Source organism: Apis mellifera, linkage group LG15 (genome assembly GCF_003254395.2).
Source record: "Apis mellifera strain DH4 linkage group LG15, Amel_HAv3.1, whole genome shotgun sequence".
In the NCBI taxonomy this organism is placed as follows: Eukaryota; Metazoa; Arthropoda; class Insecta; order Hymenoptera; family Apidae; genus Apis; species Apis mellifera.
The window spans coordinates 6,986,787-7,011,985 of NC_037652.1; the positions used below are offsets into that span (position 1 = coordinate 6,986,787).

At 40.4% G+C, this 25,199-nt stretch overlaps 1 protein-coding gene across 4 annotated transcripts in view; it reads right to left on the bottom strand.

Annotated features, from left to right (window-relative positions):
- Positions 1-2,632: 2,632 nt before the first annotated feature.
- Positions 2,633-25,199, bottom strand: part of Mblk-1 (transcription factor mblk-1-like) — a 48,923-nt gene continuing 26,356 nt past the window's right edge. For 3 of the 4 annotated variants that reach the window (XM_016916453.2, XM_016916455.2, XM_006563323.3), the window contains one exon: positions 2,633-25,140. In XM_016916453.2, coding sequence (XP_016771942.2) covers positions 23,634-25,140 — 1,507 coding nt within the window. In that variant the 3' untranslated portion in view covers positions 2,633-23,633. 4 annotated transcript variants of the gene reach the window in all.

The following is a 25,199-nucleotide window of genomic DNA, read 5'->3' on the forward strand; positions in this document are numbered from 1 at the left end:
GTCACAGTAGAACGGTTCGTTCGTTTTTTATTCATTGATTTTATTTTTTAATTTTTTTTTTTCCATATTTTGTTCAATATTTTCAGAAAATAACACTCCAAAGCGAAAAAACCGTATATTCTCACCAATCCCAATGTGTGTATAATATATATATATTATACTTCTCATATATAATATATATGTATATATATATAATATATATATATAATGTATACTTTTATACTTTATATATAATAATATTATGTAGAGTAGCGCACACTTTAGACTGTTATCGATACCTTTTATAATTTTATCGATAAATTACAAATATTGAAAAACATGAAACAGACACAGCCTGCGGAGGGACACGGGGACTTGGGCGCTTCTTGGGACATATTATTTTCTGCGGAAACCGTGCAAAAAAAATCCTTTTGTTCTTTCGCGGACGCGCTTTGTCGCGGCTTTCGTTTCGCTCGATAGGATCCTCGGATTGGATCCGGAGCGCCCAATTGTTTTGATCGACGACCATTCTCGAGAAAGAGATCGAAAGGTGGGAAGACCGAGTGGAATGGGCGAGAGAGAAGGAAAAAAAAGGAAAAGAAGAAAAAAGAAAAAAGAAAGGAAAAAGAAAAAGAAAAGGAAAGAGCAAGCAGTTTCTTCCCCCGTTCGTTCCTTCTTCTTCTCTCCTATTCTCCCTCCCTCCCCTCAAGAAGAAAGAAAAAGAAAACGAAAAAAAGAGAAAGGAAAAGGGAAACGCGAAGAGAGAAGCAAGGGAAACGGAAAACGCGACCAAGAGCGCGCCACTTTTCGGGATACTTTTCTACTACTTAAATACTTATATATTATTATATTCGATCGCTCGAAAATCCCCGAGTCCCGGCACGGCTGACATTTTTTTTTTTTTTATTTATATATTTTTCACACCGAAGTCAGAAAGGCAATACGCAGTATGAACTTACTTAGTACATTTGTGTGTGTATGTGTGTACGCGTATGTGTGTGGCTTTTACAACTATTATCCTTTTTGTTTTTCTCTCTCTGTTTTCTTCTTCTTCTTCTTCTTCTTCTTCTTCTTTCATTCTTTCTTTTTTTTCTTTCTTTTTTTCACATTTGAGTCGTGGCTCTTTGTTACTCTTGTTATCGTTTTTCCGTAATTAAAATTCGTGTTCGTTCAGTTTTTTTCTCTTTTGCTTCTTCTTTTTTTTTTTTTTGTTTTTTCTTTTTTTTTCCATGTTTGCTTCCACGCGTTCTTCCCTGCATTTTTCGTATCCTAACAACATTCCATTTGTTTCCATTTTTTTTTTTTTGCCCCGAATTTCGTCGTTTCGATCGCTTTACCATCATTATCCATCGATATAATTTCTCCTCTTTTTTTTTTTATTCTATTTTTTTTTTTTTATTTTTTTTACCTTTTCTTTTTTTTTTTCTTTTTACATCTTCGCCTCTATCGTTCCTCCTTCCTTATCTTCTTTCCTGCATTTTCAAGTTTAATATAGCTTTACACTAAAGTAATATAGCGCTGCTTCAATCGTTCAAAGTTCCGTCTTCCCCCGTTCTTCCCGAGTCTCGATAATCATCCGAAGATACATGAGAGTAAGAGGGAGAGAGGAGAGATGATACAGAGAGAAGAGAAAGGAGCGTAAGAGGAGGGTGCTCTCGGAGGGGTTCTGTGAAGTGAAAATCGTATACGGATGCAGCCAATGAAATTTGTATATATCCAAAAAAATAAGGAAAAAAAAAAAAAAAAAGAAGAATAAAAAGAGAGAAAGAAAAACGAAGAAACAAAAAATCGAACAGAAGGAGCGAAAGGAAGAAGAAACTAGGTAGTGGATTTAAGCGAGAAGTGATTTCAAGTCTTTCTTTCTTTCCTCTTCTTCGTCCAATCTAATTTTGATTTATCTTTTCTAATTAACGATCCCTCGATTGATAATACGTTATAATTGTTAGAAAATGATCGAAACCGAGATTACATAACGTTCGAAAGAAAGAAGAAATCACTTGTAAAAAAAAGAAGAAACAATGTAAAACAAATGGAAAAGCATAAAAAAAAAAAGATAAAACCGAGGAAATTAAATATTTTCAATCGATTTTATTGAAAATAATACAACAAAATATTTCATAATAATAATAATAATAATAATAATAATAATAATAATAATAATAATTAAAAATAATTAATGATACGTACTGCTCTATTCGGTATCTAAATAATCATGTCTTAAAACGTCATTTAAATAATAATAATATTATCGTCGTCATTAATTATCGTAATAAAACAAAATAAAATAAAATAGAATAAAATAAAATAAAATAAAATAATGATAATAATAATAATAATAATCGTAAAGACAATAAAGTTAATAATAATAATAATAATAATAATAATAAAAATAATAATAATAATAATAATTATATTATATAATAATGCATCAATAAACAAACTTAATAATCTAATTATTGGTTAATGATTCGTCATCGTCCTTGATCGCTATCAATGGATCTTTTTCTTTACCTAGTCATTAATAATGGATAATTAATTAATTCATTAATTAAATTACACGTTGCTTGGATATGCACATACAGATATAAAGTTGTTTTTGGTCCCACCTAACTGCAAACATTATATTCGTACAATTTTTTTTTCTTTTTTTTCCTTTTTTTTTTTTTTTTTTTTTGTTTCGCATGGATCGCTTTACATGTAATGCGTATTGTATGTAATGTGTTAATCGTGTGTCATGTTGTTTGAGGTGTTTGTTTTCTTTACGTGTGCCCAAGTTGCGAAAAATCTATTGTTTAATCTATCGGTAAAGCTGTCGTTTCTTGAAAAAATTTGTAAATTCGCGTATACACATGTGACAATGTTCCGTTGCCCATACATACATATATGTATATTTATTAACATCTTTTTTTTCTCTGCCATTATCCTTTCTTTCTTTCGCTTCCGTTTATTATATTGTATACACCCTTTATTACCCTTCTATCACCTTAGCAGTTCACTCTATTTTCATGTTTCGCGGAACATCCCTTGTGATCGTTCCCTTCGGGCGGTCCGAAATAATCAAAAAGAAAGAAAAACGAAAAACCGATCGTACCACGACATCGCGCGACCAAATACGATCTCTTTGCCGTTTTGCGGGAAACTTTCCTTTCGCCGAACGTACCGAATAAACGAAAATTTCATATCTTTCTGTTCCATCAATTTTCTATTTCTTCTACTACTCGTGTTGCCAATTCGTTGCACAGTTTCGTTTCCCGGCAATGAATGGACGCGTCGCTCGAGACATGTTCTCCCTTTTATCGAACATGCCTTCCCACGTACTTTTTTTCCGGCGTGTGTTTCTTTTTTTTTTTTCTTCTTCTTCTTTCTTTCTTTTTTTTTTGTGTCTTTTTTTTCTCTTTTTTCTCTTTCCTTTTCTCGAAAAGAAAAACTTTTTTTACTACAACTGGCATTTCGTTATACTTTTTTCTCTTTTTTTCTTTTTTTTCTTTTTTAAAATACGCTTAAGTTACCTAGTAACATTACTCTCACTAGATACATCACCGTGCGAAGGGGAACGACGTTCGAGCGACGTTTTCGTTTCTTTCTTTCGGTTATCGATTTATCTTTTCTTCTCGAAGAGAAAATTCGAGAAATTTCGTTTGTCTCCAAACGTCGAATCCGTCGCTCCCATCTCCCACGATAATATTTTACAGCCAATCGAGATAATTTCGACGCGAGGCCGCCATTATTCGCGGCACCGCCTCTATTACACCTAATTTTTAATCTTTCTCATTAAGGCTAGGTTACGCGAATTTTATTTTACAATTTATTATTTCTCGCACGAATACTGGTTTATATCAGTCGCACATTTTTCAACATCGGCCTGGTTGATCATCTTCCGTACAACAATTCGAGGATGTCTTACCTGTCGTTACTTAACTCCCTCTTAATGCACGAGATCTTCCACTTTTTTTTACTTTAAACCTATTCGAATCGAAAGGGAAAACAGCGCGGGAAAACATCATCGATTTGTCGTAAATTGAACACACAATTCGAACCAGACTTTATGCGGGGTAATGCCAGTTGCACGCTTCCTCGGAGACGAATTTCACAATATTGGGGGAACACGTGCGCTCCCGCCAATCGAATTCAATTTAAACGTAAAGAGAAATAAATGCTACGGCCGATCGACCGTATATTCGTATATTCTGTTCATAAATAGCAAATATATAATACGTAATGTTGAAAAAAATGTAACTTCGATTAAAAGAAATGTTCGCGAAATCGAATGAAAAAAGAAGAAAAAAAAAAATTTGGAACGCGAACGCACGTTTTCCTTACTCGTCTCCTCGTCTGCTATTCGGCGAGACGATCGACACGGCTTCTCGAAACGTGGAGGGGGGAAAAAAAGAAAAAAAATTTCTTTCGATCGATAATCGATTAATCGAACAAATCGATTTCGTTTCCGGAAGTCGTGTCGATCGGTCGATCGAACTTTCGCGTCGCATCATTAACACATTTCAAACATTATAACCTCACAACCATTTTGATAACAATCAACCTTTCAACAAAAGAGCGTTCCTACTTCAAAGAATCTTTAAAAAATGCGTCAGCCAGCGAATCCACTGCCAGTATGTATGCTTACGTTGTTCCGTTTCCTGCTTACGTTTCCTCTTTTTCCATTCGCAATCATCCCTTCTCCCTTCTCCCGATCGTTCCCGATAACCGGAAGTCAATTCTGCCGACTGACGTATCACATGTTTCAAAGTTGCGAACCACGTACTTGCGATCTGTTCGTCACTCGCCACTCTCATTCATTCGCAATTCGCATTCGAACGCGATTCAAAAGAATGCCCAAAGTATGTCTTTTTTTTTTCTCTCTCTCTCTCTCGATCAAGCTTCGATCTCAACCGTTCAAACCGCATTTACAGCCGCTTCCGTTAGACCATCGAGGACTCATGCATCAATGTTTGCCTCCCCCGAATACCGTAAAATTCTCTTTATCGGCGATCACTCGCGGCAGACGGTTGGTTCTTTGTTATCGGTTTAATAAAAAATCGAAATATGGCGAGCGATCGCCGATAAATTTCAATTGGCTGACGGATCCACGGATTATAATTTAACAATTATCGAATAAATTTGCCGACGATTGGTGCACGCAGTCATCGCTGGTGAATACGATCGTTTTTTTTTTTTTTTTTTTTTTTTTTTTATACCTCGAACGAATCGACGATCGCGGACCATCGACTTCAGAATATCCTCTCTTCCCCGTATACATAATACCGTGAATCGATCGATCAATAAAAAAAAAAAAAAAATTATACGATTTTGAAATTCAATTTAAAAAAGAAAAAAAAAAAAGAAAGAAAACACGACTTTAATCTCTCCCGACGACGATCCTAATCGCGCCACGATTACGTACGTCAACTTTCTATACAATTCGCGTTCGACTGTTCTCATCGTTCGATCGAAGCATATCGATATATCTCGCACGCGATACATTGGTCAAGCGCATTCGTAACTGCGTCTTACTTCTCGAAAGATTGGTCTATCGATGTATTACAATTGTGGTACAAGTATGTGTTTCGTAAATATATACGTATTGTTTCGCGAATCTTTTACAAATAATAAACCGTGTACCGTGTGTATTTGTCGCGAGCATGTGTATGTATTCGTTTATGTATACGTGTATCGTGTGTATCGTGAAAGATACAGGTTATGTTGTGTGTATCGTCTGAATGAATCGATCCCGCTTACATTCCTCCAACGAGCTCTCCTGCATCGCGAAACGGGTGAAAAGGAAAAGTGTTCGAAACGAAAGAAAAATCGCGCGAGCGATCGACCTTTAAAAGTGAAATAGAGAATGGCTGCCTAGTATAGCGAATGAAGGGCCGGTGGTTTCGCTCGCACGTGGACGTAGGGTTACCGTGGACGAACTCAAAGGGCCCTCCTCCCTCCCCAGAGTTACGATCGAACGCGACGCCGTTTGCTCGATTGCTCCTAGCGGACTCGCGATTATTAATAATCGTCAACGAGATTAATTAACGGCGCATATACACGCCGCGTAAACGCGCGCGTGACCTCTGCGCGCCGCTTTAATATTAATCTATATATATATATATATATATATAAATATATATATAGATATATTTATATGTGTGTATATATATGTATATATATATGTATATATATATAAACGACAGCGCCTACCGCCTATAAGAATGACCGATAATCGATATATAATCATCGCGGTGTAAACAATAAATGGCGACACGTATATCGAGAGGTCTCGTATTTATAATATATAATCTATGTAACGCTTTGGACGCGTCTTTTTTAAACTCCTCCCTTTCGATACGAAACGATAATATATAACTGTAAAATCCATGTGGAATATAAAAAATATTCTCTCGACGTTTCCTACCTAACTATATGAAACACTGCGCTAAGACTGTATACTTCGTTACGAAACGTATATGCGCGCGCACGTCTGTGTGGGTACTTGTCTCCGTGTTTATGTGTATGAATGTAAGTGTTTTCTGCACATTACGTGCCCGTGTATACATGTATATCCGTTTTATTTCACGCGTAACTGCATCGTGTGTGTCGTGTGTGTTGCCAGACGTTTCTCGTAACTTCAATGTACTTTGTGTATACCTTTTCCTCCGTGTATACGTGTGTATTCGTATGCGTGTACCGTCAATTTCTTTATGTATGATCTTTCTGGTTACGAGCTTACGCGAAAGTGTTACGTCTATAAGAGGCGAGGACAACCTGGGGTCCAGATTTCGACGACGTATACCTAACCGTAGCGCCTAGCTACTCGCGGGAATGCATCGATCGCCCGCTTCTTCGAGACTCGCCTCGAGTTTTTTTCTCGAACGATCAAAACCGCAGAGAATCGCGGAGAATCGCGGGTAATACCGGACCATAGGCACACCTCGGCCCGTACAAAGATCTCTTAAACTCTACGAGATATGCCGCTCAACGAAACAGGAGTTGAAAAATAAGGAGAGAGGTAGGGCTAACGGACAAGGGCAGGGATACAAGAGTAGAATGTATAAGAAGATTCGCGATCAGACTCGGATCCGACTGCGAGAAGGTACGAAGAAGATCATTTCATTTTTTTTTTTTTTATATATATATATATATATGTATTCTTACTGCGTGCAAAAAAGTTTATCCGTGAATGTGTATCTGTTACACTTTGCATTGTACTTGATACGAGCGATTACGATATAAAGGGGCGAGGTGAGAGAAAGGAGAGAGAGAAAGATAGATATATATATATATATGTATATATAAATGAAAACATAATATCGGCTACGTTCTGCGGGGGGGGGGGGGGGTAATGTCGATGGTCGATCGATCGAACCGATCGAACTTGCGCGTCGGAAATACACCGTACATATCGATACACTGGAAACTTAGCGTCATCTATACACAAGGGCTACCTAAGAAATATAAGCTTTCGGCAGGCGAGATTAAACGATAGATACGCCACGCCGAAATACGCCTGCGCGAAAGCGTCCACGATTTTGCTCCGCTTTTTTTTCTTTTTTTTTCCGTTACTTTACAAGACATTTAAGACTGGCTCTGTTGCGATTAGACGAGTGTTCAACGAGTGCTTAGGGACCAGGGGACCGTTGCAATTATATTTATCTTTTTTTTTTTTTCTTCTTCTTCGATCTTTCTTTGCCCGAGTTTCTATCTAAAAGAAGAAAGAGGGCGTTCTCGTCAAACGTTATTCGACATTCGTTCGATCTATCGCATCGAACGAGTATCGAGCAAACTTTTCGACGAAAAAGAATATGGCTGAAAAGATCTTGTTTCGCGATTCGATGAATTTTTTTTTTTTTTTTTCCCTAAAGAAAATATCACCGTAATCGTTGAAAACTCGATGAAGGAAAAAAACAGTGTTGTACCGGTAAGGTTAGTAATCGTGTCGTAATCGCAGCATTTGTGTGGTGATTTGATGTGTACGTGTATACGTGTCAGTTTTACAGAAAGTGATGCATAATGTCTATATGTCGCGGTCTATATGTACAAGGTTGATCTCTATTCGACGCACGGGCAAACACCGCGTGCCGGTGTTCGCGCCATTTTATGCCCAAATTAGATTATACAAGTTATTTAAACGATGGTCTCGCGCCTTCGACGTGGCAAAGCAGCGCGAAGAGACGCGCGAACGTCCGCATATCGGACATATTATTATAATTATAATTATTATTATTATTATTATTATTATTATTATTGTTATAATATAAAAGAGAAGAGCTGCGGAACGAAGATCTTCCGCGGAATGTGTTTAATCTTCGCCTCTAGACGCGACTCACTCGTTAAACTCCTCGTCACTCGTGTTCAACTTCTCGATTCGATATACGATGTGAATGCCCTGTTTGCCGATGGTAAACACTAACGCTAATTACATTATCGGTCCAACGAAAGAGAAAATAAGGGAAAGTTATCGAGATTTTCGAGAAAAAAAAAAAGAAATGGCGCGCACGGCATCGACCACGTTTTTTCACGCGTTGTTTCGTTCATCCTTCTCCGATGAGAATCGGGCATGCGAGAAATATATCGCGCATTCGCGAAAAGAATCGAAAGATCGTTCGAGCATCCATCGTTCTTCCAGCGGATCGTCTGTGCCCCGTTGAGACGCAGGCTGGGTAGAAAAAGATTTTTTTTTTTTTAGAAACAAATACGGAATGATCATGGAATGACCGAAACGACTGGAGAGAATGATCGATCGAACGATTACTTTCCTTTTTCTTTTTCTTTTTCTTTTCTTTTTTTTTTTCTCTTCGACTTTGATCGACGCGCGCCGAGGAATTCGTGGAAAAAAAAGAAAAAGAAACGGATTGGGCGGAAGATTGAGAAGCGATCGAAAGAAAAAAAAAAAGAAGAAAGAAAAATAAGAACGATCGATAACGAAGCTTGAAATAAAATCGGTGGTATTTGAAGGTTTCCCCTTTTGCTAGGTATGAACGTATTACTCTGACCGTTTCCTCTGTCTGTCTTCGCGAGAGAACTATAAGTACTTTGAACGAAAAGAAGAGGAGGGGAAGGGAGGAGAGGCGCGAGAGGAGAGAAGAAACTCGATAGAGCTACGTAAGAAAAGCTTAGATTCGTAGAAGAAACTAACAACGAATGGGAGGTGTTCACGGGGCCGGAGTCGGGATAAGAAACGGGAAAGTAATCTACGACAAAAGTAACAAGAAATAAAAGATTGCACTTGGGTTTGTCTCGTGGGCCTCGCGTTATTTAAAAAAAAAAAAAATATATATATATATATATACGTATAAAAAGAAAACATGTTAGAATGTATAAAAAAAGAAAAAAAAAAAAAAAGAAGAAAAAAATGAACGTACGTATACTTAAGAAATTGATCGTCTTTCGTGTTTTTTTTTTTCTTTTCTTTTTTTAAATTGAAATAACTAAATCGATAATCTTAACGAATACGTAACGATCATGATGAATAATGACGACGATGAGGATAATAATAATAATAATAATAATAGTACTAATAATAATAATAATAATAATAAAAGTAACGATGATCCGGGAAACGATATGTAAGGAGGGCGATGATAACGATACAGAGATGATTCGATGATAACGATAATGAGATAGGTGAGGATGATTAATGATAAGTACCACGTTAAACTAATCTATTAACAAACGCACGATTATGTTCGCGTTAACGCAGACACGCCCACCTACGATCCGCCTATACATGCTAATATGTATATATATATATATATATGCATTCCTATATTTACGTGAGTGATGTAAAATTTTTGAAAGGCTCGCGGACTAACTAATATTCTTGCAATGTAAAATTCTAAAACTGTACTAATAATAGAAGATAATATTTATAATGATAATGGTATAACACATAGATGGTACGCGTGCGTGTCTGTTATTCGTTATTCGCGAACCCATGCCCGTCGAATTCACAGAGACGCCTTCTAACAACGGTATCAATAATTAATATCTAATAATAATAATAATAATAATAATAATAATAATAATAATAATAATAATAATAATAATAATAGTAATAATAGTAATAATAATATACTGAGAGTATATACTCTACTTACTAAAAAATAGCGGTAATAAAAAATAATCGTGTAACTGTATCAATGTTAATAAAAATATCGATAATAATAATAATAATAATAATAATAATAATAATAATAATAATGAACAAACGTAACAGCAATTAATACGCGTAATTAAATCAATGAGTCTGGTCTGTTAGCATGTGTATATATATATATACACATATACATATATGTATATATACATATATATATACATATATATGTACATATATATATATAGTATAGAGCTAGGCGGAACAAGCGCTTCGTTATACGACGACAATCGTCGTAATCGGGGGGAGGGGGGTGGGGGGATTCGTCGAAACGATTAAGTATGCCCTATTTAAGGATCGATCCCGTCGTCGACCAGGAAATATACGGAAATAGACGGCAAGACGGCTCGCTTTCGCGTCGACGTTTCGTCTCGAGGATAATTCTTTCTTTCTTTCTTTCTTTTTTTTTCTGCTTTTTCTTTTCTTTTTTTTTTTCTTTTTTTTTTCCTTTCTTTCCTTTTGAAAATGGGGAAACGACGAGACGAAGGCGCGTTGTTGCGCCGTTCTTCGAAGCTTCACCGTGTAGAGAGCACTCGATTATTATTATTATTATTTAATCGTTTTTTTAAGGGGAAAATTGGCGACAAATTGTTCTCGCCCCTCGTGTGCACCTTTCCTTATTTTCTCTTTGATCTAGTAGCGATCCGTTTCTTTTTTAATCGAGAAGGGGGTACGCTCGAAGAAGGGGTCCCGATCTTTCTTCACAGCCTCGCTTTACACGCGGTTCTCAGTCAACGAATACGAAAAAACGTTTTCCCTCCGCGCTGCTTTTCCGATGATCACCAACGACGATTATCGCAAAATCTCGCGTTCCCTCTAATATTTTTTATTTTATTTTTTTTTTTATTTATTTTTTTTTATTTTTTTTTTTTATTTATTTTATTTTATTTATTTATTTTTTTTTTCTTTAAGAGCATATAAAAAGTCGTGTGGCACATTGACGGTTGGAATGTTATCATTGTTTTTTTTCATTAAATTTATAATAAGAATCATAATAATTAATAATAGTAGTAATATAGTACTTCTTTGTGTTGTTAATAATATTTCTTTTATGTATGTTTAATAATAATTAATAATAATAATTAATAATATATATATATATATTTATATATATAATATATATATATAATATGTACCTTTTTTTTTTTTTTTGTTTACTATAGTAGTTTGTTTCCTCTGCACTTATCGTTTATATTTCTGTGCTGACTGCGGGTTTTGATTTGAAGGGGGACTTTCACCCGATCCCGATCGTCTAAAGCCACGCGCATCGATCGTTCCTCGAATCCGGCGATCGTGGAAAACGGGACGAGCCGAATCGGAGAAAAACGATTCAACCGACGCGTGATTGCATCGCGACGATGCGGGCTCCGGGCGATCCTTGCTTATTTTATTTTTATTTTTATTTTTATTTATTTATTATTTATTTTATTTTATTTTATTTTATTTTATTTTATTTTATTTTTTTTTTGTTTGCATTGCTCTTCGTGGCATCTGCGTTTGCGTTGATCACTGTTGGATATAATATGAGATGTATAGATTTTTTTTTTTTTTTTTTTTTAGTAGCTTGGTTATAACTTGGATGCACGGCGATCGCAGGCGAGAGGCCGCGTGGAGCGATCGCGACGTGCCCTGCTCAGACAGAGAGAGATGTCTATTGTTGCTGCTTGTATGTGTTGCCGGTTGCATTGTTCACAAGTGCCCGGGTGAGTATGCAACCCGTAGGCACGCGCAGGGAAACGATCGGACGTTTTGCGACGCCACCGGCCCCGAGTCAATTGAACGCGGTGTCGTCTTCGTTCGTGTGTCGACCTCTCTTCCCCTCTCTTCTCGAATCGATCACCTTTCTTCTGGCCCGGTATTTATTCACCATTGCGCTCGATGCGAGTAAAAATCGCGATTTCGATCGCAACCCCGTTACATATATATATATATAGATCGTCAAGGCTGATTTTCGAGAGATAGAATAAAAAAAAAGGAAAAAAAAAAAAAGAAAAAGGAAGAAGGCGATCGACGAGATAATCGGGGCCGAAATGGCGCCTGTCACGAACGCACCCCGCTTTAAACTGTAAGGAGACGACTGGTATCGGGAGGCTGCAATATTGTTGTAGCTGTATGTAGAAAGCAGACTGCGTGTATTATTTGTTATTAACTTCTGGTGTTCGTTTTAGCTGAGTGTCACTGAAGTGTGCGTGTGTGGTCGGAAAATGCAAGGTGAATTTTTTTTTTTTTTTTCAAATTGCGTTTGCCATAGGTTGTCCAGAGGGTGGGGAGGAGGAGGTGGGGAGGGGATGGATATGACGATCATGTCCAAAAAATGGTGGATTTCGGTGCGGAGGGATCGGAGCGTGGGGGAGGGGGATTTAGATCCGGTTGGATTCTCTTAGTTTTTCCTCTTTTTTTTTTTTTTTTTTTTTTTGTTTTTATATCTTTTTCTCGCTTAATTCTTCTTGTCCTTAATTTACCTCTTTCGCTCTCGCGTAATTTTTTTCTTTTAAACTTTTAAAAACTTTGTAGCGCATCGGAACGTGCCCGGCCTCGCCGGTTGAATTTCGGCGGGACGCGTGTCCGTCTACACGCGTTGTTCTTCTACACGCCAAGGAGGGGAACGATTGGGGGGGTGGCCCCGGGGGTTCCTTGTTTCGGGAATGAAGCAAAGAAGAACGAGAACACACGGTGAAACACAGTCTCTCGAAAAAGTCTCTCGTATACGTAACGCGCCGCAACATCGACGGACGTGTGTCTTTTGATTAATTCACCGGCAGTTCAGCGTACTTGGTCCGTAACTAGTAGTTGGTCGTACTTTGAATTTCCGGTGCTGTGTGTGTGTGTGTGTGAATTTCACTGCGTGTGTGAATTTTGGTACAAACAGGTTTGATTGATTGAAACATCGAGGTAGCTGTAGCCACCGTAAGTTCGGATTCGTTCGTCATTTTCAACCGATTTCAACCAATCGTTCCGCCATATGGCGCCACGCTAATCTTCCCAATGATACGATTATACGATTATATACTCGGATGCATGATACGGCGAATGAAAAGATTGGCTTTGTTTCGCGCGGCGAATCGTCCCATTCCCTCAACCGGGCCCAATTCCCCGATTCCCCGCCTCGACGCGGGGAATTTTTGCGCGGCGAGGTCGGGCTTACACAGTGACGATGATGATATTAGAAAAAAAAAAAAAAAAAAAAAAAAAAAAAAAGAACGAAAAGGAACGAAACAACGCGATATACAAACAACTAAAGCGCCAAACTACGAGTACTAACCGGTGCTAACTGTAACGTAGTACCGGCGCCATTTTTGTTTTGTTTTCCCTAACGCCTACTAGTCGAAAAAGTTTTCTAGGCATAGTCAGTGTCGTGACCGACCGCCTCCGATCTGGCCCGCCACCTTCGCGGAAATATGAGATCCGCGACCGACGAGGACGCATCGCTCTCGAGCCGCAAACAAGATTCGACTCAGTTCGCTCCCCTTCTTAAACTTCGAAATAGGAACATGAAAGTAATTTCGATTCGTATATATGGAACAAGAAGTAATTGTACTTTAAAGAATACATCACCTTTTGATGGACGAATAATTATATTTATTTCACGAACTCCCGTTTTCACCCGTTGACGCCCGGATATACGGATATATATATGTGCAGCAGCGATCGCGCGTCTTTCTTTACATCGCTCTATATATTTATTTATTTTCTTCCTTTCTCTTTCTCTCTTTCTTTATTTTTTGGATCCACCGATGCGAAACATTGAATTTCATCAACCGAACCGATTTAATTTAATATCCCGATTGATCGATCGAAACGCCGATTCGCGCGACGATATACACGAAAACTATATTCGACAAAAGGTTTAATCAAAATGTGTCGATAACCGGTACGAGCGTCTATGCCGACCGAGTACCGACCGATCGCAGCTGTCTTTCCGCGGGTGTCTTCCGAATCGAAGAGCACACGAAACGCGCGCCCGATATAATGAAAAAAAGAACTTCCTCCAATAGGTAGCGAGAACGGATGATTTCGCGTAGCTCGTTCGTTTCCGCAATTGTCGCGAGAGAGCTCTGCAAAGAAATCGCTGTCAGTCGCAATACGAGGAGAATCCGCGATTCGGACTGTTGTCGGAGGCGTGGTCGGAGCACTGGCTTTCCCTCATTCTTTCCTCATTCTCGCGCTTTCAAATCGATTCCGATTTTTTTCTTCCCTTTTCTTTTTCTTTCTCTTTCTTTTCTTTTTCTTCTTCTTCTTCTTCTTCTTCGTCTTCTTCTTCTTCTTTTTTTCTCGTATATCTATCTACCTATCTATTTAGATTCCTTCCCTTGCGCGTGGGTCGCGCGCACGATCGCGCATGCGCGCGGCTCAACGCGCGTACGCGTTAGAAGATTCTATATATATAATTATATATCGGTGTACAGAGCCGGACGTCGAATCGACGCCTTGTCGACTTGTTCGCCCATTGAACACAAATCGGTAAAAAGTTTTTCTTCTTTCTTGTCGCGTCGCGTCGTCAGCTTTTTTTTAACGTATACGAATTCACGATGAAGATCGCCCGCTAATCGCTTCTCGGGGGGAGGGGGACGACTTCTCGTCTTTTCTTCTTCTTCTTCTTTTTTTTTTTTCTTTTTTTTTCTTTTTTTAGAGTCATTGCATGACTAGAGCCTACGAATTATCAACGAGCTTATCATTAAAGCCAATTAGAAAGGTACCAAGTTTTCGACCGTTGACGGACCGTACCATCTCGGTTTCTATACGTTGGTTCAGGCGGTAATTTCTTCTTCTACCCTCTTTCTTTCTCCGCCCCTTTCCGATCCTCGATCGGACGCGTGCCACTTCCTTCGTTTCTCTTTTCTTTCGCGGTTTCGGGCGAAACCGCGGCGGGACAAATGAACGCCCGTTGATCCGAAATACGAGCGATTACGTTAAATTTCTCTTTCACGAAAAAACCGTGTCACGTGTACGAAAAATCTACTAGCTGGAAAAGCCAGATGATGATTGACGAAGAAAAGCACGAACGTTCGAAGATACTGAAAGTGGCGTATATCATACTTTGTCGTCGAATCGACGTCGGCTGCTATTTGCAGTGTATGTGTCGATGTGTGTATATCCTGTGTTCGCGTGTGTGTACGTCTTTGTGTGTACGTGTATCATCATCCTTATGTGAACGACAGGCCAGCTCTTCGTTGATCACGAAAATCCTAACATTCGAGAATGCGTGAATTGAAAATAGAATTTAAAAACACGGTAACCTAGCGCGTAACAGTTCGTTTTCATCATTTTTTTCTTCGACGTCTGTTTTTTCATGCGTGTGTGTAAGTATGTGTAGCGTGTGAATGCGCGTGTCGAAGAGTAGAAGTGTCTGTGTTGTTCGTGTCTGATGTCAGTGTACCTAATTGCACTTATTCGACAAAACGGAACGTAAAAATGAACGCAAGATGGCGGCCGGACGGCCCTGGAACGTATATACGGAGGTAATATACTTTTTTTTTTTTGTTTAAATTTAGCTTAAAAGTCGTCCATCGCTTCTTCTTTCTTTTTTTTTTTTTTTCATTTCTCTTTCCTTTCTCTCTTTTTTTTTTTGCCTCTATCCCGTTCACTGCCTCCTGTCTTTTTTTTTTTTTTTACCATTACTTTTGGAACAACCCCACCATCGAACTAAAAAACTTCAGTTTGTTGCTACGGTTATTACATTCGTCGTTCGTTCTGTTGCGAGTCGTAAAAACGTAACGTCGAAACTTAGGCACAATTTGGAACTGTTTAGACCATTTCTACACACGACCCCACTCCAATGAAGTTCGCGCGTTTACCGTTTCGAGGAAACTGATTGGCCAATGATCGATCGATTGTTCCGTTCAAAATTCCGTTCTTTTAGTTTAATTTATCGTCGAGGCGAAATTTGAAATTCTTTTTTTTTTTCTCTTCGCATTTTGATCCACGGATAGATATACGTATATATATAATTTTTAAAAAAGGAACGATCGTGTTGATAAAGAAACGTATCGAGATTGATTGGGCAGCCATCCAATTTCCCTTCGGAAACACGCGAACATCCCCTGCGCAAAATCATACCAAACGTGACGATATTCTGTGAGGTAGCTGACATTGAGCCGTTTCAGGGCCAATCGGACCAAATCTTCCAGTTTTTGGTGGAGAAGCATCCGATTTTTTTCTTTTCTTTTCTTTTCTTCTCTTTTCTTTCTTTTTTTTCTTTTTTACGAGACAGACGTATCAATGAACGAAGGAAACGATTTTATAAAAATTTGAATTTGAATTTTCAACGATGAAGAATTTATACGTTGCGAAAAATTCATTCCCCTTCTCATCTTTCCCGCCCTTTCTCCACGCGTGTTTCCAATACTGAATGAGAAGGATTCGATGGTCGAATGTTCCGTTCCCCAGAATAACAAAGTAACAAAGTGAAATATCGCGAGCCTTAATAAAACGAAATGGCGCGAAAAGCTTTGAAAAAACGAGAATCTTTGGACCCGACTTTCCGAGCAATGCCCGCCATCTTGGTCCCGTCTGACCACCGGTGTGGATATAACGTATATAATCTCCGCGATCTCCGCTTCTCCCTCCAATATTTTGTTTCGGTTTCCCTTTCCTTCCCGGTTTTGTTTTTTTTTTCCTCTTTTTTTTCTCCTTCTTCTGTTTTGTTCCGTTGGCTTGTTTCCAATCCGCTCTCTCTCTCTTATCCTCCGTCATTTTGTCTCCACACACCGTAAATTATACATAATAGTATTTGTTTCTTTCTTCTTTTTTTTTTTTTTTTTTTGCTTTTTCTTTTCTTCTTTTTTTTTTATATCCGTAATCTTACACATATACACTAGCTGGTTACAATAATTTGTGAAAAATATACATCAAAATTTTGTTACTTTTTACATCACAGATATTTTAATATAATATATCTTCTTTTAATTCTTAAAGATTTCTTTTTCTTCCCCCGTTTTTTTCTTTTTCCCTTTTTTTTTTCTTTTTCTTTTTCTTTTTTCTTCTCCCTTCCCTTCCTCGACCAATAAATCCGCCGTCTCTCCGCCGGATTCGTTTCAGCGTATCGTACGCGACGTGGTGGAGTGAGACGACCGGAAATCTACGAGCGCGCGAAATTATTATTCGCTCTTTCCGAGATTAATTAAACACTTCGACGAATTTGATCCCTTTTCAATTCTTCTAATCTGCAAATTCAAACGCGAAAGCAAAATATCTAAGCGATATTCCATTTTCCTTATATTATATTTCGACACGCTCTTTTATCCCGCCGTCTTCCTCGAAGAGAAAAAAAAAAAAAAAAAAAAAAAAGAAAGGAAAATAAACGAATAAAATAATTCGACGCCTTTTCTACAGCCGCGTTGGCAACGATATCTGCCCTAATCTATGCGACCTCGTTATCCGCCCTATCCTCATCATTTAGAAAAAACGAAAGTTTTCCGAAAGTTTTTCTAGAAAAAACTTCTCTACTCGAGAAACGGACAAAAGAAAAAAATTTGTCCGACGATGTTTTCAAAAGATCACAGAACAACGTTGTCCAATTACTTTTACACACCGGCGCTAATCGTCCGCAAAAATAGATAACGATCTTTTCCTCCCTTCCTTCCCTTCTTTCTTTTTTTCTTTTGTTTTTTTTTTTTCCTTTTTTTTCTTTTTCCTAGAAAAAACGGCGTTTCTATCATTACCAATAATATCGCTGCTCGGGGAGAAAAATGTTGGGGCTCCCCGAGGACACGTAAACGAATTTCATTCAGTCTCGTTAAAACGAAATCGCCGTGGCAGACACGTTGACGCGACTGTGTCACCGGGAAATCATTATACGGGGATCCCCCGTTAATTACGCCGTTAGCGCCGATCGTCCCAATTGTCGCGATTCAATCGTCGCACGAACGAGGATCCTCGCACCTCTCGCGCGAGGTATCTAATTTGTGCAGGAGCCGTAGCCGCCGTCGTCGAGCCAGAAATTTCCCCCATTTCTCGAACCCTCTTCCGTATCCAGGATGACGCGCCCGCCATTACTTTTCTCTTTTTTGATTATCAGCGAGAGCGTTGTTGTGCGTTATCGTGCGTCGAAAGTAGAAAAAAAAAGGAAAAAAAACTTTCTTTTTCGATTCGTTCATTTTTTTCTCTTTAAATTGCGCCTCGGAAGGAAGGACGAGAAGAAATTCGTTCGTCGAGTTTCGTTAATTTTTATGGATATAATTATAATCGAATGATGGGAAGGAAGGGGGAGGAAGAGGGAAAGAGTTTTGAATCGAGGCAATCATCGATGAAATCCGTCGCGGACGGTAAACGAAACGATCGTCTCGACTTTCCTTCGTCGGCAAAAAAAAAAGAAAATAAGAAGAAGAAAAGTCGCGGGAAAACGAGTGGATCGACGACGACGACGACGCGGATCGGCTCCCGATCGGGTGAAGAGAACGCGTGTGCAAAATATATACGTCGCGACGTATACGACTATTTTTCTTTTCTCTTTCTTTCTTTCTTTCTTTCTTTCTTTCTTTCTTTTTTTTTAATAACCGTAAATTTTAATTTTAACGACAATCATAATTTTTTACGCACGTTTTACAATCATCCGTACGATAAATATTCATTTTTCACATCTAACGATAAATCTTTCGATAAAGGGAATATATCGGGAGAGTAGCAATAGTTTTAGTTGTAGTTGTAGTAGTAATAGTAATAGTAGTAGTACTCTTTTGTCCCAGAGTGAACTGGATTTTGCACGGGGGTTGGAAACGGTGAAGAGGATTCGATTAAAGTAAGGGTTAGGAGGGAGCAGGTGGGACAGAGGTAAAGTTCGGGGATAGGAGAAGGAAGGAAAAGAGAGGGGGGGGGGAATCTTAAAGGCGAAGGGGAAGAGAAACGAGGAAAAGAAGGGTAGGTGGATAGATTGGGAAACGAGTGTGTCGAGAGATAGTTCTTCCCTTTCTTTTTTTGGTGTAGTGCTTGGCAAATGTTTTTAGAAAAAAGAAAAAAAAAAAAAGGGGGTATCCTTTTTTTTCTTTTTCTTTTTTTTGTTCCTTTCGAGGTATCGTGTAGATTAAGATCACACCGAACAATTTACACTTTTGACGCGAAGCGGATATAAAGTCGGCTGGCTGTGTGATTAAAAAGGGTTGTGTGTTGGTGTTGGAGGATAGAAGGAAGGAGGGGGGGAGGGTGGGGTCTTTTTTAATTTTACGTTTACACACAATCATGATTAGTGCTTTGCTTTTCGCTTGTGTTTTTTTTTTTTTTCCGCTGTTCAGCTTCGGTATAATATGATATTTTTTTGTTTTTTCTTTTTCAGTTTCTTTAACCCTAAGGAGACCTTAACGTTTACACTCGATAACTTGATTTTTTAATATTTTTTTTTTTTTCCTATTTTATTTTCCGACGCGCTTCTCTTGCGTGGGTGCGTTTCACCCCTCTTAGTTCTTTTCTTTTCTTTTTTTTTTCCCCGTTATTTATTTATTCTTTCCTCTTCCCTTCAAAGTTACTCCTCGATTCGCGGTTCTTTATTTTTTTTTTTTTTTTAATCTGCCTTTAAGTTTAGGGGGCGGAGAGTTTAGGGGGGGGGGACGCGGGAGTAAATTTTCGTTTTTAAGTTTAGTTTTTCCAAAAAACACCGAGAGAATAGCCTTGCTTACACGATTTACTTTATTTTTTTTTTTATTATTATTATTATTCCGTAAGGTAATAATCTTTTTTTTTTTTTGCTTGCGTTAGTAAGGAATTTTTGCATTTTTTCTTTTTTTTTTTTTTTCTTTGAAAACACCGAACATACATGCCTTATACTTTATGTACAGCCTAGAGTCTTTCAGTCGTTACTTTACTTAAAGAGAGTCGTATGAGAGATGAGTGCGTGAATTTATCCTTTCGTTTCCTCTGTCCTCGTCCTTTTAGAATCAGAACTCTGTGAATAATGATCTCCTTCCTCGACACGCGAGAAAGACGGAAAATCATGGCGATCCGCGATCTACACATTATATATCGACGCGTTTTTTCTGAACGCGTCACACTAAATAATCCTCGCGTATACGCGTCCCTACGCGTGTTCGTGTTTTTTTTTTTTTTTTTTTCGCTAAACGAGTTTTTCACTCACTTCGAATTTTCGCCGCTTTCTCGGCTAAGATTTCGTCTTGGTCCAAACGTTCTGCTCGGCTACTACAACTAGCGAAACGACGAAATCACCGCTACTTTTTCTTTTTTTTTTTTCATCTTCTTCATCTTTTCCTTTCCTCCATTTTCTTTCTCAACACTGTTCAATATCTATATAATATTAGTTCAAGGTTCTCCTGTCGAACGGAATTTCTAATATGAAATACGAGAAGATACCTCGATACCTAGTCGCGCGCACGACGCTCGTGGATTACTTCTGTGAAAAAATTAGCGAAAAGAGGAGGGGACTGGCGTTCTTCTCGTGTCGTGTCTCTCGTCGCGGCCGAAAAAAAAAAAAAAAAAAACAGTCGCGACGATTCTCTTCCCTACTACTTCCAACCTACCACGCGACTGATCCTTGCAAATTAACGCTCTAAATAACGCTCGTTCCCTAAATTCGTTCTCGTGTCGTTCTCGCTAAACATCCTCGTCATCGTTCGTCTCTTTCGTCGTTGTGTCGTCGAAACGATCGATTTTAAGAAAATCGTTTGATTTCCCGAAAAAGAAAAAAAAAAAAACACTCGATTTCTTGAAATTTCTAGATAGTCTCCTAAAAGCGACGGTGATGTGGCGTCGATCATTTCGACGCTTGTCCCCGAATTCCATCTCTAATCTCATCTCTAAATTTCATCTTACGATCGATGCTAAAAAATCGAAAGGATCGGTGGAGAAAAGAATTCGCATTCGAAAGTCGCGATGCGAAACTCGTAGAATTCGTGGAAAAATTCAGACGAGAAGAGAAGACTCTATCGAAACGTTTGCTTCTCCCCTTTTTTTTTTTTTTTCTTTCCGATTTACGTATTTCTAACTCTAATCGACCAATCACCAAGCTTTTTTTCTTTATCTGATCGATTCGATCCGGAAGAAAAAGGGAAAGAGCACCGATCCTTCTAAGAAAAACGAGAGTGGGATGTTTCTCTTTTTCTTTTTCTTTTTTTTCTTCTTCTTTACAAGTGAAAAAATTCTACGAACGCCGCCGTTACAGCTGCTTCTCTTCCTCTACGCGATTAGAAAATTTGCATTTGTATCAAAACGTGGGCGCGTAAGAAAAAATTTTTCCTTTCCCTCTTTTCTTTTTTTTTTCCCCCCTTCTTTCTTTTTTTCGCGCTTCGGTAAAGAGCGACCGAGCGAAGAACAAGCGATCCTTTTCCCTCCAAATATCCCTTATATATACATCTACGCGTATTTTTCATTTTCTTCCTTTCTTTCTTTTTGCGTGTGTATGTATGTGTGTGTGTATGTGTATATGTGTGTGTGTGGATTCCTCGATCGGTCCATAACTCGCGGTAACAGAACGATTTTCGCCGATGAAAATTCTCCTCTCCCCCCTTCTTTTTTTCTTTCTTTCTTTCCGAAAACTGGAAATCAATTTCCAAGATCTCGTCTATCGAATCGATTCTAAACGACGCCTCGTCGATGAAGATCGCCCTAATCACAACACCTTCCTGATCAACTTTATCGTTCATCCCTTTTTTTTCCTCTTTTTTTCCTCTTTTTGGAGCGACCAAAAGCTTGAGAGGGGGGGTGGGGGATTGAGGGGGATAAAACGCGTTTCTACCGAACGCCAGCCTCGAAATAATCGAGATTAGAGAAATATTGTCGCCTTGTGAAAAAACGTCATCTATATCGCGCGCCAACAAAAGTCTTGGCTCGTTCTCGTTTCGCATACGTTCGTTTAATGACCAAAAATATATGTATATATATATATATATATATATGTATGTATATATAATATATCATTCCTTATATAATTATGTTGCTCCTTACGAGTTAAGTAATGTTAGTTAGTAGGTAATAAGTTTTTTTTTTTTTGCATTAGGTAGTTTTACATCGATAAAGGAAAAAAATACGTTGTTGTTGTTTGTTTTTGTTGTTGTTTTTGTTGTTGCGTCGGCATTATTTTGTTAAATAATTTGTTCGTGTTCTCGACCTCGACCGTCGTCCGTTACTTTTTTCTTTTTTTTTTCTCTCTCTTTTTCGAAAGAAGTCCCGTGTCCGTCGCATCGTTTCGACATATTATTCGTTCGATTCGCGCGCGATTTGCTCGGCCGGATGAACAACCCTCACAGAATTTCTTTTTTTTATCGCGCGGCTTATCTCCTTTCCTTTTTTTTCTTCTTCTTTTTCCTCTCTCTCTCTTTTTTTCTTCTTTTCTTTTTCCCCTCTCACGGAACTGTCGTGGACTGTCTTAACTCCACCGCTCCGCCCGTTCTACAACTACTTTCCCCCCGTTCTTTTTTGTTCTCCGACACGCCAGGATGTCGCGGATATAACGTGGATCACACGACGGAGCGTCGGAAAGCAGTCGTCCCGTGTGCACGTGTCGAAAAAATTGCGTTCAATAATTATTAATCGAGCGTACGAGTATACGTTTTCATTACTGCCTGCGTGTGTGAATATGGGGGCCATTTGTGTGAGATCAATTGTGTGTGTGTGTGTACCTGTGTCTATGTATGTACGTATGTATGTATACACGTGTGTGTGTCGTATGCACGTACAATGATATTTGTACGTGTCGCTATATCCGTTTTTTTCTTTTCTTCTCCTTTTTTTGCGCCTTTCCACGAAATATTCGCCATAGAGTCGAAAAAACAGTTCCGGTACGACCTACCGTCAGCTGGACAGGAGATCGAGGAGGCCGGATACTCGTGTAAAACCGATGGAATCGCAATGGGTTCGCGGATGGTCGGGGTATTTTTCTTGCTTACTGCACTTACTCGTTTCTTCTTCTTCTTCTTCTTCTTCTCCTCCTTCTTCTTCTCTGCCCCCCTTTTCTCCCTCCGTTTCCTTTAACCTCCCATACAATACGGGACCTGGACGCGGGCGGTTCCCGACTTCCGGGTGACTTCCGGGTGGAAAGGGCAGGGTCAGGGGGCTGTTGGGTGACGTAAGAAGCGTGGCGTTCGAAACGTTTGCAACGTCATCCTGTGCACGCGCATCACCACGCGCACACGCACCACGCGCATCAGCTACGGAGGGGCGGAGAGGTGCTCGGCTTTCACCTCCGGGGCCTTCTCCTCGGTCGAAACGGTGGTCGGCCGCGCGCTCGCTTTCATAGCCGAGGCGCGACAAAGTGACGAGTGCACGATTTCCGGCCGCCGCTTCTCCCGATCGAGACACCGAGAGGAGGAGGGAGGGGGGGGGGGCGGCGGCAACGCTGCCAAGCGCGAGGCCGAGGGAGAAAGGGAAAGCGGAGGCCGAGAATCCTCCGGACCGTGGCGACGCGGTGTACGCCGAATACCCGCGGAATCGTTGGGGCGCGGAATCAAATCCCGTCCACGCGTCCACCGTGTGTCGTATATCGCCGCGCACGGATCGTATTTCGCCGTATTTATCATATATCGTAACTTTTATACTTATGTACTTATGGTCAACGATACCGACTTTTCGTTTCCTACTGCTCCACGGAGTCTTCCATACCGATTACAGGCTCCCCCGATTGTTGTTGCTGCTGTTGTTGGCTGTTCGCCTGCTCACCGGACCTGTTGTTCCCGCTATTGTAGCCCCGTTGCAGTTGCACGACCAGTCCGCTCACTGCACCGTACTCCTTCTGTTGCTGCTGTGGTTGTTGTTGCTGCTGTTGTTGTTGTTGCTGTTGCTGTGGTTGTGGTTGTGGTTGTTGCTGCTGTGGCTGTTGCGATTGTTGTTGCTGTTGTTGTTGTTGTTGCTGCTGCTGTTGCGGCTGCTGTTGTTGAGTCTTCTGGCTCGAATGATCTACTATAAGCTTACTATCACAGGCACTTTTTTTGTCAGTTGGTACGGCGTAGAGATTGTGTAAGTCCGGGTAATGGTTCAGTTGTTGCTGCTGCTGCTGTTGTTGCTGTTGCTGTTGTTGTTGTTGCGGTTGTTGAGGGGCCGAGGTCAGGGTTTTCCTATCTCGATCCTCCTGTTGTCCACCGTTATGGACCTCGCGTTCCCTGCTGCTACGATCGAGCTTGGTCGAGTCGCGGGTGCTGTCCTCGTCTCTGCTCCCGGCTCTGGAGATGGAGAGGGGCGTGGGCGGGGAGGTGAGTCGATCGCTGCCGTCGTCGTTTCGACCCCTGTCGGACGGTGACGGGCTGAGGTCGACGGTGGGCACCCGCTCGGGCCTCTCGGGCACCGGCCTGCCCCCGCTCGCCGACGGCCCCCTGTAGCTCTCGTCCTCGCTGCTGTCCTGCGCCAACCTCGGCACAGGCGTCCTCCTCGAGTTTCGGCACAGTTGGTCGATCAACGCTTTGCTCCTCATCGACTCGGGGATTTGTTGCTGCGAGCTGGCTTGCTGTTGCTGGTTCCTCGCCTCGGTCATCGCCCTCTGGTCCCTTGGAATACCCGTCTCGAGGCTCGACCTGATCAAATTGTCCAAGAAACTGCCGTTCGCCCCCGACCCGTCGTAGATACCCTCCGAGACATCCCGCGGCACTTTGCTCATCTGCGCCGCGCCGCGGGAGTTCGACGTTCCGGCCGAGGTCTCCGCGATCCCCGCGCCGACCCCCTCCCTCTCCCTCGCTTGATGCTGCTGCTGCTGCTGCTGTTGCTGCTGCTGTTGCTGCTGCTGCTGCTGCTGCTGCTGCACCATGGCCGCGTTCCTCTGCTGCTCCTGCAACCCCCGGATCCTGCTCGTGGCGAAGTATTGTTCGGGCAGGATGGTGGGCACGTTGGGCGCCCCCGCCATGAACGGCGACGGCATGAACGGCGGCGGATTCCAAAAGTTGAACGGCGTGAAAGGTAAATGAGGCATCCCCTCCATGAACGATGGCATCTTGATCCCGTTGGGGCCCGGTATACCGCCCGGCGACGTGAAAGGTTTCTGCGGCTTCAACTGCGGCTTCTTGTCCGCCGTACCCGGCCGTATGTTGGTCGCGGCTGCCGCCGCTGTCACGGTAGACGTCTCCTTCGTCTTATCGTCCGATTGCTTCTGGTCCCTGCAATATCAAACATTCGCGTATATCGCAACTGTATATATATATACAATTGATAGTGG